Genomic DNA, 14116 nt, shown 5'->3' on the forward strand with positions numbered 1-14116 from the left:
TTTTTGCCAGTTTATCCCTCTGGATGACACAATGGTTCATGCACACAGGGATCTCAGACTCACCAGAAGCTTAGCCCTGTTTTATTGATCCCTCCTGGTTTACTTCAAACAACAGTAAAGCATAATTTCTAGTAAAGAAATCAATAAGGCTTTAGATTAAGGTTCCCATAAAACATTTAATAGATTATATACTAATGATTTATTGTATATTAATTTTAAATTAATAAGAGCAACATTTTGGCATCTGATTTAGCACACTGTACTTAGGTATATGGAGTCTATATCTTAAGTAGCCCTCCTCTCTCCTCTTTCAAAGGCTCTGTTGAGAAAGACTTTAGAAATATACAACATACTGCTGCTGTTTGGATAATATATCCTATAGCTCAACAAATGGCATCCGTTGCTTGTAGCATCTTACAGTAACTAAGTGCTTGGCAGTTGCTGTCTCACAAGGTGCAGAAAAAGGTCAGTAGGAAAAGCAGAGATAAATTTACTAACATATACGAGGATAACAGTATCCTGGATTAACCTTTAGAACACTAGTATTTTACAGACTTCCAGACAATCAAATTAATGCTTAAGATGTTTGCATGTGCATATATCCAAAACACCAAAGGACACCAGCCTGTTTCTTGAAAGGTTCAAGTCTAGATTATATCCTGCTCCCTTTAGATATCAAATCACAAATTCAACCTGCCATACATTTGCAGTATTATGTCAAATCTGACTACATTAACAGGGAGTACTAGTTGGGGAATCACAATTACTCAGTTTCTGTTTCTTGCTCTGCCACTGATTTGGTGTGTGACCAAGGCCAACTCATTTCACTTCCCATTGACTTCAGTGAGATTCAGGGGCTATTGCAGGAAAGGGCTGCTATATTTAGAAGTCAGCTTGTAACGTGATTGGGGATATTCCTGCATGATAAACGCTACATAAGCTCAAGTAATTAAGGTTCTATCTTGGAATCATTTTAATTACAAGTTACTCATAACTAAACACTTTCAATTTATACCTCAGATTCTGGTCTATCCTCTAAGAACCTACATCATATCACAAAATCTTTCCAGATCAGAATCCTGTATACCTACTATCAGTTCATTAACAACCTCTCTATGTGTTAAGATGGTGTTACAGACATTTTGCCAGCACTTTCAATTGTTCAATGACGTGATTTGCACATGACATAGACAGTTCTCAAATCTTCTGAATCCTATGGACATGGCAGTACATATCATATATTCAACATAACATATAGCAATTACAGCATTTTATAGCAAATGTATACAATGTTATGGTTGTGACTTGAATTGCACATATGTAAAGAAATTCAGAGCTAAAATTTTCAAAGCAACTTTGACTATGGTTCTTTGCGCACGTGTATGCACTGTTTCAAAAGCGTCTTTCATTAAATGATCATACAGCACAGGGCAATGTGGTACACTAGTTGTCTAATAAAGCAATAAAACAGAAAACAGTTGCAATTTTTCTAAATGAGCTCTTCCGCAAAGAATGTACAAAAAAGTTTGATTCATGTTTAAACTGCACCCTTTCTACAACCTTAGGTGCACATATGTCGCAAACATTAATGTTTGCTAAGCACTTTGAAGATGAAAAGTGCTACACCAGTACTAAAGATGGTTATTCTTAACATTTTTATTACTGCATATTTGTTGTATGAGTCACATATTGTGCCCCATTACTAGTGTCATTACTTCTTTTGTTAGAAGTGAATCTCTTTAAAAGACTTTGAACTGAAAAACCAAGATTTGCCTTTCCACAGTAATTAATGGAAAAATCAAGCATAAAGGTGATTAAATCAATAAAATAAACCAAAATGATACATAAAATTATAATTGTACATACCACTCTGGCTTCACTTTTTGGGTTTATGTTGTCACTAGGAGACCTGCCTAAATTTAGAGTCTTGTTATTTTTAGTTGGTTGATCATTACTCCTCATTTAATCAAGTATCAGAGGTGTAGCCGGACCCATGGGAAGGAAACTCTGGAAAAATTCCACCACGATTTCAACAGCTTCCACCCCACCATCAACCTCAGCCTGGACCAATCTACACAGGAGGTCCACTTCCTAGACACCACGGTGCAAATAAGTGATGGTCAAGTTAACACCACCCTATACCGACAACCTACCGACCGCTATGCCTACCTTCATGCCTCCAGCTTCCATCCCGGACACACCAAGCACTGAGGTACAACCGCCTCTGCTCCAACCTCAACAGAGACCAACACCTACAAAATCTTCACCAAGCATTCTCAAAACTATAATACCCGGCATGAGGAAATAAGGAAACAGATCAACAGAGCCAGACGTGTACCCAGAAGCCTCCTACTACAAGACAAACCCAAAAAAGAAACCAACAGAACTCCACTGGCCATCACATACAGTCCCCAGCTAAAACCCCTCCAACGCATCATCGGGGATCTACAACCCATCCTGGACAATGATCCCTCACTTTCACAGGCCTTGGGTGGCAGGCCGGTCCTCCCCCACAGACAACCTGTCAACCTGAAGCATATTCTCACCAGTAACTGCACACCGTACCATAGTAACTCTAGCTCAGGAACCAATTCATGCAACAAACCTTGATGCCAACTCTGCCCACATATCTACACCAGCTACACCATCACAGGACCTAACCAGATCAGCCACACCATCACTGGTTATTCACCTGCATGTCCATCAATGTAATATATGCCATCATATGCCAGCAATGCCCCTCTGCTATGTACATCAGCCAAACTGGACAGTCCCTACAGAAAAGGATGAATGGACATAAATCAGATATTAGGAATGGCAACATACAAAAACCTGTAGGTGAACACTTCAATCTCCCTGGACACACAATAGCAGATTTAAAAGTAGCCATCCTGCAGCAAAAAAACTTCAGGACCAGACTCCAAAGAGAGACTGTTGAGCTTCAGTTCTGCAAATTTGACACCATCAGCTCAGGATTAAACAAAGACTGTGAATGGCTAGCCAACTACAAAAGCAGTTTCTCCTCCCTTGGTTTTCATACCTCAACTGCTAGAAGAGGGCCTCATCCTTCCTGATTGAACTAACCTTGTTATCTCTAGCCTGCTTCTTGCTTGCATGTATATACCTGCCCCTGGAAATTTCCACTACATGCATCCAATGAAGTGGGTATTCACCCACAAAAGCTCATGCTCCTATACGTCTGTTAGTCTATAAGGTGCCACAGGACTCTTTTCTGCTCCTCATTTAATACTTACTTAGCATTTTTATAGCATTTAACATTTTGAAATGCTTTACAAACATAATATTATCAGCTAGAATAATGATAAATTACACTTCATATCCATTTAGTGCCATTCTACCAAAGACTTCGAGGGCCAGGATTTCACCCCAGCAGTCCTGACTACCAATTCTGTACTCTAATGCTAAATAATAATCCCCTATTTTGAGATCTGATGTTTGAAAAAGACACTTTGCAGGAAGACGTGCAGATGATGGAATATGCTAGCAAGATTATTTGTGGAAGTTCCATCTCTGTAGATATTCAAAAAATAGGATAGGATAAATAGGAACACAATATTCTGCAAGGATAATTCCACACATGACAGATGCTGGGGCAACAGAAGGGCAGCAGGTAGACTAGACAGTCTGTTAGATCTTTTCCAGTTCTAATATCCAGGCTTCACTTCTGAACCTGGGTTTCTCATACTGATACAGAAATATATTTTTAAAGGAAAAAAATTCCAATTGCACTTCAGTTAAAAAGGAAAAGAAACAAGGCAAAGAAATCATATACATACGTCTAGCTATTAAAACTTCAGCCTTTTTTCTAATCACTTCTTTAAAGAGTGGATTTTGACAAGTTTTCATATCTTGTAAGTAGGCAGCACCATAAAAAGAAATAGAATACTTGTATCTAATATACACATGCATACTTACGGAAAAATTGTGAGCTACTGGCAATATTTCTAATTGAATCCAAATGTAGTTACATTAATTAAAACCTTAATAAAAATCAGCAAATTAAGAAAGTATTCATTATGGGCTCAATCCTGACTGATTACATTGACAACAGAAGCAGCTCAGGGTACTCAGCACCTCACAGGATAAAGTCCTATAAACAGTACTGCTGAAAATTGATTGACAGATTTTTCTCATATATAAGTGCTCTCAGTTACATGAGTGTATCCTGAGCAAAGTAAAAAAACGCATAGACTATTCCAAAATAGATTATTCTATAGCCTACCTCTTCTTTCTGTAAATGTGGAAGTTACTGGGGTAGTACCAATGTAACAAACGAAGATGGGATCCTTAACATAGACAATACGAAATTGCATATTCTGAATCATTTCACTCCAATTACACTTTAATGAAAACATTTAACTACAGTTAAAAATGATTGCAGTGAATAAAAAGATGAAGGTTTAGCTAAACTTCACCTTTCTATACTGTGTTGTCATGAGACACACTACGATTTTTCAGCAGCGTAGAGAATAATCACATGAGGAATGGGGGATGTATTGCATCCCCAGGCAAAGGTATCTTGCCTTTGAGCATATAGGCACAGTACTTCCTGCTGCTTAAACCACAAAAAAGTATCAACCTTTGGGGGGCCGTGAGCAAGTTTCAGGGGGTCCTCCAAGCAGGAAGACTTTAGACTCATTGGGACCTAGTCAGAAAGCAATCTGGGGCTAAAGCTGAAGCCTGAGCAGCTTATCTTTACAGGGCCCCTTAATGCAAGCCCTGGCTTTTATATGCAGAAAACAATTGTTGTGGCACAGGTGGGCCATAGAGTTTTTATAGCATGTTGTGGGGGGGTGTCTCAGAAATAAAAAGGTTGAGAACCCCTGGATTAGAAGATGCATACTTATACTCAAGGATGACAAAGAGACACTAAAATACCTCTGAGAATTAAAGAAGGTAAACAGGAGAATAAAATAGTTGTTAAACCTGGGATTACTGCTAAAGCCCAGCTCCAGGTAAATCAAGGTAATCTCAACTTGTGGTAAAGGTTTATTGTATTCTCACTGACTTCAGACAAATCTTCTGTTCATATTTCTGTGCTGAGGTGTTCATATCACAAAATTTGCATAAATGTCAGCTATTAATATTTTCACAGAGTTTGTGGTTTTTGTTGAATTCTGTCACAGAAGTTTAGGAAATCTCTAGTGTTATATCATTTTCCTCATTAGTTACACGTGCAAAACAACATGTATTTAGCTTAATAAAATAAAACCGAATAGGAATTAGTCTTGATGAGGTATAGCAATAACAACAGACACAAGCTTAAAATGAAATCTTGGTCTCATGCACAAAGCCCAGCTGAAAGTACTTTGCACAAAGGACCTAAGCAGCAGCTTAGGGAACAGAAACCTCCCCCTTCATCCTGCAGCCCCAGGACTTTGGTCAAAATATGAGTCTCACTGATCACACCTGCAATTCCCCCTAGGGACACTAACAATTCCTGCTGTCCAGTAAAGAAGACAATCACAGAGCAACAGTCTGCAGTGCAGTCCCTCTGCATGTGCTCCTTGCAGTATGCTCCCCCACACAATAGAAATGTAGTGTTTCAGCTGCATTTGGGGCCTTGCCCCAGTGGAAGTGGAATTGCCATGATCTGGCCCATAGTAATGATAGTAAATTCATCTGGTTTGAGGTCCATTTTAAAACTCCCTGAACTGAGAGAATCATTGGCTGGCAAAGGAACATTCTACAGGGAGCAAACGAATCCTTTTGATCCTCAGAAATGCGAACCTTAGCACTATAGCCTCTTCATTGCCTTTCTGGACAAAAACAACCTGGTTTTCTCACAATAAGGGCATAAATAACCACCTTTCTGTTCCAAGGGGTTTGATTACCATAATACAATTGTATTCCTGGGAGACTGAAAATCTTTAGTACCTCTTGCTAGCTCAGTGATGTTACTCTATTATTTAATCAAACTCTTTCAATAACAATTTTGAGTTACCTGTCAGATGTTCATGTTGAAAGCCCCTAAAAATATTCCTTGGCAAGTTTGATGTCAACATTAAGATTGCCCTGTTAAGTTACTTTCTATTTTTCTCTCCGAAGGGAAACAATTTTAGAAATGAAAATCCTTAGATAGTGCCCAGAGATGAAGAAAGGAGTAAGTCCTACCTCTACTACTGATTTGGAATCCAGTCGAAAGTTGAAATCTCCAAACACAAAATATGAAACCTTCTCAAACCGCTGATCTCTAATTCTGAAAAGGCAGACAAAAGTACATTAACTGCTGTCTATTCAGCTTTCTATGTAAAAACAAAAAAGTCCTTTACAAAAATATCCCTGGAATTGCAATTGCAAAATGTTAAAATATATTGCAATGAAAGCTATATATTCACAATCACATTTCACTTTTAAGCACAGCATTAGCAAAATTATTTGTGGAACAGTCAACAACAGCATTAATTTATTTGGAATAAAACTTCACTATATAGTCACAACTTGTTTGGTCTGTACTGTTATAAGCATGCAGATGACATGTAGTTCTGTTTCTTTTTCCTTAAATCCAGATGCGTATGGTTTATTTGCTTTCCCTGGTGAAAACAGGGTCTTGTATGTGAGTAACCTGGCTGCAGTTCACTCCAGACAAGTGAAGAGGTGCTCAGAGGCCAGGGAAAGAAGATGATAGAGATAGTGACTAACTCCAGTGGGAGTTGTGGGTGCTCAGCACCTCTGAAAATCAGCTGCTAAGTGATGGACTCTTAAAAATTGTGACACTTAAAAATTGTGGACACCCAAAATTAATGGGCACTTTAAAAAATATCTGCCTCAAACTCTCTGTTGCTTCAGTTTGACATCTGTAAAATAGAGGTCCATAATGCTTCCCCATGTTTATTCAGCACCTTGAGATCTATGGATGAAAAGTGCTATAGAAGTGCTAAGTATTATCTGTTACTATTTGGCCTGATATTGATTTATGAAGTCCTATGTAGCCTGGGTTATGGCTGACTGAGAAAGCTCCTCTCTGTGTACCATTATCACAGACGAGACACATGAGCTAAAAATCCTTAGAATTGCTTGTCTGCAGGAAGATGTTCTCCCTGGAAGGCCTTGGACTCTGGAATTGGCTATCGTCAAGACAGTTGACATTCAGGATATGGTGTAAAGCTCACATCTTTTCTCAGGCTTTTAAGCGGAGTTGGGAGCTGAGTGAGGAGTGGCTCTTTGTTTAGTTTTTTCAGAGATTATTTTAAAACTTAAGTCAGTGTTAATTATTTAATACTTTAAAAAAATGTACATGTTTCTAGAGACCTTGGTATTGGCCAAATCTTTCAAAGTGGAATAAAATCAAGTAAACCAGTCATTGAATCAGCACCTCATTTTGAGAACAGAGACCAACTAATCAATCTCCTATTATCAGCTGGTGAAGACATGAAGTAATTGACCAAAATATTATGACTATAATTAGAAAAAAATCACTAGACATAAAGCACAAAATACTTTTTTACCATATTAGGAGCACAGTGCACAACAAAGAAGCAATAAATCTAAGGCACTACATAAATGTACTCTGGAAGTAAATAAATACATAAGCATGATGATGCCAGAAATCCCAACTGAGCTAAGGCAAGGGCCCACATGGATTGTTAAAGAATTATAAAGAAACCTACAGTAAGTGGCCTTCTGGAGCTATAATGCCCAGATAGGAGACATTTGTTTAAAATGGCTTTAAACATTTTAATAAATTACCCCCATTTGGACATTTCAAAGCTATAAAGTAAGAAAACATCTGGGTCTTTAAATGAGATACTGCTTCATGTGTAAAGTATCCCTCCACATTTTTACCCAATGGCAATCTATTACATAAACAATATTATTTCACTGAAAAATTCATGCACACTGAACTTATGACAGTGATTATTTGAAGCAAATTCTCCTGCAAAGAGCTATCCTTTTCTGCTAAGAAAATCTCAAAACCCTCCATTCAATTGACAAATTATTGCAGGTACTATTAATAAATACTATCCACTGTCAACTGCAACCAACCATTAAGAAAAGCCTGTCAGTTTTGACCTATACATAACATTAGTTTGATTAGTCCTCTCATGGCACTTTAAGGGAAAATGAGAACTTAAAAGTTAAACCATTTACATTACCACAATTTGCTCACACTATCATTGCAAAATCTGATATACGATTTGTACACAAGAATAGCTCCGTCTGCTTTGCCAACTTTCCTGATTCATATCCCAGTTTTGGCTTTGCTCAGTGCCATTTACTGCTGACAAAAAGCTGAGAGATATTTCTGGAATGATATCAAGGTCAAAAGAAGTCCTCTTAAAACAAACTGATATTATGAAGATGAAATCTGTAATGGTATTATGAAAAGATGATTTTTTCAAATAAACACATTGTGCCAAAAAATGCCCAGTTAGAACTTTTGATAACTAAATTAATTAGAAAAATCCCAATCAGTTACTGATGAACAAAATAGCAGATTGCCAATGCTGAAAATTTATTAGTTAATATAATTAATAACTACATATCAATTTAGGGAATCAAAATTTTACTAGTTTGGTCTCGTTTAGTCTAGTTTGGTATTTTGTGCGTGGTGCACACAATTGTTGCACACCACTTTTTGCATGCCTCCAATGGCTATCTCACAGTGCTTTCCAGGTTGAATGTTACTAACATGCCCCTGTTCGTAACTGGTGTGCCTCCATCCCCTTGTGTCAAGTGTCCAGAATGATGCTTCCCTCCTTTAAAAAATGGTGCAGAGCCAGATTTTGCCCATTTGCTCCTGGATCCAATGTATCGTTATTCTGGCAATACAATCACAATTGCACTCCAGAAGCCCCAAGACATGCCTTGTGCAACTGCTTGAAGCCGTGCGGAGACCCTGGATCTCATCACCATCTGGGGAGAAGCATTGGTTCAGGAAGCTCTTGCAGCCAGCCACAAGAATAAGGACCTTTTTGTGGATATTCCAAAGCAGATCTCTGCGAGGGGTCACTACTGGGACACTGACCAGTGTTGGATAAAGAATAAACAGCTCAGGAGAAAGTACATTGAAACAAGGGATAAAAGGAGACAATCAAGTAGAGGATATGGGAATTTTTTGATTAACTGGACAGGATTTTACATAATTACAGTTCAACCAGAGGATGACCAGCTAGACCCACTGGAGGTTGAGCACAAGGATGCCTGAAAGGAGCTGCCCCCGGAGAGCTAGGATACATTTGGGACCCAGGAACCTGATAATTGCCAACTGGAAAGCCAGCCCCTGTCCGGCCCTGCTACTACTGACCTCAATTCCTGCCCTGCATTGGCTAAACACGGGTCCCAGCCAGAAACCCAGGCCAGAACTGACGAATCTGATCCCCTGGAGGGAACTTTGAAATGTGATTACCTACATTTACAATGTATTGTATATTATTATTGTTGGCAGAGGTGAACTAGGAGCTCCCACCTCCCTCCTAACTCAGTCCTTTTGCTGCTTCCAAGTGGCAGCTGCAGTCTGTGCCTCTCTCCCAACCCTTCCTCCCGCAGCAAATTTGAATAACTGAAGCATTCATTTGTGAAATATTCAACATTTATTGAGACAGGACTTAGAGGAAAAGAAATGTGGTTGGTTTTTGTAGTTTACATGAGATGTGAGTGCAGCCTGCATGCCCTGGAAAGGCACAAACTATATTGCTCTCGGCTGAGGTACAAAAGCCCTGTAATACGCATTGGAGCTGATAATCATGGTAGGATCCTATCTGTTTTTCTCTGCACTTTCTCCGAAGTCTGCAGGGGAGATATAACAGGACCTAAGACTAAGAAATAGCTGTTTCATTGCACACGTTACAGGGAATGTCTGGATGCCCTATGCCCCTGGTACAGCATGCAAACCCTTTCTACTTCTACAGCGGTTCTAGGGGGGACCATAACTTCACAGAGTATCAAGCTGGTCTACCCTTTGCCTTTTTTAATAAGACCTTTCTCTGTCTCCTAGTCTCTCATCTCAGTACAGTAGAACCTCAAAGATACGAACACTAGAGTTATGGACAGACAGGTCAACCAGACACCATGTGAAACTGGAAGTAACCAACCAGGCAGCAGCAGAGACAGAGAGTTGATCTGGATGCCTGCTGTGTCACTAGGCCAGACCACCTAAATCCTGGTTCCTAACACAAACAGGCAAATTCCCACTTGACTACCTTTCTATGAATACCTCAGGCCATAGTTAAAACGTTCCTTCCCTCTGTCAAAGTGGCCTGTCTATGGCTTCATTAGCTAAGCAACAGGGGATAAGCCTCATCTCCCAGAATAACTGGATCAACCTCCACATCATTAATGTCCACAGTGCAAACAGTCAGTTTGCCATTAATTTAAGAAATACTGAGTTCTGAAAGATCCTGCCATCAGGGACCTTCCCAGACTATGCTGCATTTGTGTCTGTAAACCTGCCATGGTGGTCCACCAGTCCTTGGAGCACGACTGAAAAATACCCCTTTTCTGTTTATAAATTCTATGCCCTAGCTGGGGGAGAAGGCTAGGGGAAGGGAGAGAGGGTAAATGATAGGCACCTGAATTCCATCATTTGTCCCAAAACAGTTTGGGAATTCCATGCAATGCAAAGCTATCAACAATCTCCTGAGCATTACCAGCTTCATGATCTAGTTAGACAGCACCTTGTGAATGGCAAAACAGACCTATATGAAAATGTCCCAAACAGCTGATCTTCCTAAATTGGCTACAGACTGGAAACATTCTTGGGTGCCCAGTTTCCAGATGGCAGTGGTGACTTGTTTCTCCATGGCGATGGCAGACTGTATTGTTTATATGTTGTCGTTGCAGTTTTGTGGTCAGTTCTGCACAGATCTCAAAAAAGGTAGCCCTCCCCATCCTGAAGTTCTCTTGCTGCTACTGGTTGTTCCAGCTCTGCAGAATGATCTGCTCCCACACTGATATCCTGGGCTCAGAAATTGCACTGAACACTATGTAGGTGATCCGGGAACAGCTTGGTGTCTTGCTGTTCTTCTGCCTTATCCTGATACCACCACTGCATAGTATCTTCCTGCTCCTACATCATCTGGTTGGTGTGAAAGTCCAATGTCAAATTCATCTGGATTTGAGGGCTATAATACAGCCCAAGCAGCCCATGCCTATTCATGTTTGCCATCATAGCTGTACGGAGCATTGCTGGGTCCATGCTGGCCAACAGCAATTCAAAACTATCATGAGCCCACCTAGAAATGGGGTAGAGACAGTGGAAATATGGGATTTTTTTTAAAAATGTGAACCAACCTGACTTCCCACAGTTCACAGTGAAAATAATCCCAGTTCACACACCGCTCAGCAATGAATCATGTGATACCCCTGGAGAATGCGACACTCTTAGTTCACGGAAAAGTGTTGCTGTGTGTTCACATGATGCCAACTAAAATGGATCAGGCATTCTGTGTGTAGACTATGGTGTGACCCAGATCCTGAGAGTTTCCTGATGTGCATCAAAAAGCTTCAGCTTAAATGCCTGTGTATACACAGCCTGAGTTTTGTGGTCATTCCCTTAGATGTTGGTGCCAACCAGGGTAATTAAGAATTCCATGCAAGCTTACTCTACATATAAATTCCACAGATGCTAGAATCTGTGAACCTGTTGGCATTATAGCCTTTTTTAATGATTAATAGCCACATACCTACTTTTAATAGGATTCAAATTGGTTAACTACAATATATAGATGTACTGAAGAGACTTCAATAGTCTTGCTACCTCAAGGGCCTAATACTGAAATCTTTACTTTCCTGTCAGTCATCCCAATTAAAATCAATGGAACTGTTGGTGTAAAAGCTACTCCTCTTGATTAAGACTGCAGAATTAGGGTCCAAGTTGGCAGAGGCAGAGATAGTAAAGGAAATTATTTGCTCTTCCATTGGTCAATGAAAGAAGCAACACCTGCATTTGAGGGATCAGACTACAACAGAATGCATGATAACTCAGTATACAATATTGTTTTGTCTGGACTAAAAAAAAAAAAAATTCAGGTGTTTAGGCTAGAATGAACTGTCTCTGAAAAATGTTCCATTCCTCTTGGTTCTGCCGTTACAATTATAAATCTATGCAGTTCATTAAGTGTCAAATACATGGAGAAATGAGAAAACACCTTCTTGGCCCCCAGCAAGCAAGGAAGAGCAGATGTTTTGTTTTTTCAAACAAGATAGGAGAGCTTTAGAATTTGTTTTATTGTACTTTAGTATTTGCCATTATCACAATTTCCTTTGAACATGCCATGAATCAAATAATCCTTTAAAAGGTTGTAATGAATCACCCAATGGAGTGATAAATCTGAATCATGTAAAAAGAAAGCAGACAACCCATGTCACTAGCATTAATTTAACGTTTCTTAGTGGGAGGATCTAGTGCTATTTCATGTACGTTTTATTTGCTGTCTGTATCTAATTATCAAAAAAACCTAACATTCTTGCAAGTTTTAGGTCTTTCTGTACAGTTTTATTTTTTAGCAGTTTATGGCAGGATATGGGACAGCAGACTAGTGAACAAAAATGTGACAGCTGCAGAGAATTATAAAGTCTTCTCCCCCCCCGCCTCAGTTTTACATAAAAGAGCAAACTAAAGTCCACCAAGTTCTAAGTTGTGTCTGTGGTAACCCTTGAATAAAAAGACCACAGAAAGCTCTCCAAAAAAGACTACAGCAATTCCCTCTACAAAAGAGAAGTTTTTTCTTTGAATTGGGGGCAGGGGAGAGGGACACTTTCACTGCTATAATTATTTGGTCAAAAATGCACTGCTCTTGCTCCACAAGGCAGTTCTTAAGTGCAAAGAATTTTGTATGTACTAACATCATACAATAGATTCCTATTATGCTTCTGTTCATTTTAGATACCAGAACAACATTTCTAATAACGTCAACCTTATTCAACGTTATAAAGAGGGGTCACTGTACATACAAGCTCATGATGAACACAACTGTAAGTTAATTTTGTTCTTAATTTACTTAATAACATGTGTAATCCGCTTATGCTTAATATCTGATTGCCCTCCATTTTTTAAATTTTCAGAGCTATAAATGTTAGTGGGAATGCAATTATCCATTCTTCTTTTAGTCCAATCACAGTATGGGACTCAGTGATGACCTCATTAGGCACTGAAGTCACAAGATACTAAATGCCATATAAAGTAGTATTTCCTTTTACTGATTCCAAATGAATAGACCTTTTAATTTCATATAAAGGCCCTACACGTCTTGTATTAATGGTAAAGTAAAATGGAGGGACCAATCCGCACCGGTGCTGCACTCATTCTTGTGTCACCAGGTCATAAATCATGGTTTTTGGCACTGCAGTAAGCTGAGCCATTCTACGATTCTTTCCCAGTGAATTGTGGGAGAACTTTTCTGTCTGTTGGACACAGGAAGAGAATGGTTGGAAGGCACTGGAGGACCATTAGCACTCAAAGCACTCAAATGGTTTAGCCTACATCTCCACTGCAAAGTGGGTGGGTTGGCACTCAGGCTTTAGCCTATAGCTCCAGACAAGTGTACTTGTCTGTGCTGAGAGCACCAGCAAACTCAAGCCAGAGGGCTGTGTGCATGGCTGGGATAAAATTAGGGACCACACCTGAGTGAGAGCCTGAGTCAACTATGCAGTCAACATATCCTCAGGGTTCGATTCTGCAAGCACTTATGCAGGCAGGTAAAGTTACTCATATGTATAGATATTTGCAGGAGCAAGTCCTAAATGTGGGCTACCATTATTAATCAAGTAAAGTTACAAAGGCTGAGATTATTAAAGTTGCCCAGGGAATTAGAACTTGCAATTAAAATGAATGGGAACTGGGCATCCAAAAGCCATAAGTGGTTTTGAAAATCTCAAAGTGTCTAATTATGTAATTAATCAAAGATAATATGGAGTATCACACATAACAGTTTATTCATGTTTATTTTTGAATCAGCAATTGAAAATTGTCAAAAGCAATTAAAATTCTTTTATGATTTATTTTTGAGTGTTACTCAAAATATGCATTATTCTAGTGAAGATCACCAGTACTTTTATAAAATTTACTCTAATTTATAAAGTTATCAGGCCTACTGTACATGTGTTCTCAATTCATTCAGGTTAGGCCTGAAAATAATAGGACATTATTGACTTT

The 14116-nt window shown here is 39.1% G+C and overlaps 1 protein-coding gene across 3 annotated transcripts in view; it reads right to left on the reverse strand.

The window, feature by feature from the left end:
- INPP5A (inositol polyphosphate-5-phosphatase A) overlaps window positions 1-14116 on the reverse strand; it is a 422955-nt gene that overhangs the window by 99652 nt on the left and 309187 nt on the right. For all 3 annotated transcript variants that reach the window (XM_050959547.1, XM_050959548.1, XM_050959549.1), the window contains exon 9: window positions 6136-6220. In XM_050959547.1, the coding sequence (XP_050815504.1) occupies window positions 6136-6220 (85 nt within the window). The remainder of the gene's footprint in view (window positions 1-6135; window positions 6221-14116) is intronic.

Source organism: Gopherus flavomarginatus, chromosome 6 (genome assembly GCF_025201925.1).
Source record: "Gopherus flavomarginatus isolate rGopFla2 chromosome 6, rGopFla2.mat.asm, whole genome shotgun sequence".
Classification (NCBI taxonomy): Eukaryota; Metazoa; Chordata; order Testudines; family Testudinidae; genus Gopherus; species Gopherus flavomarginatus.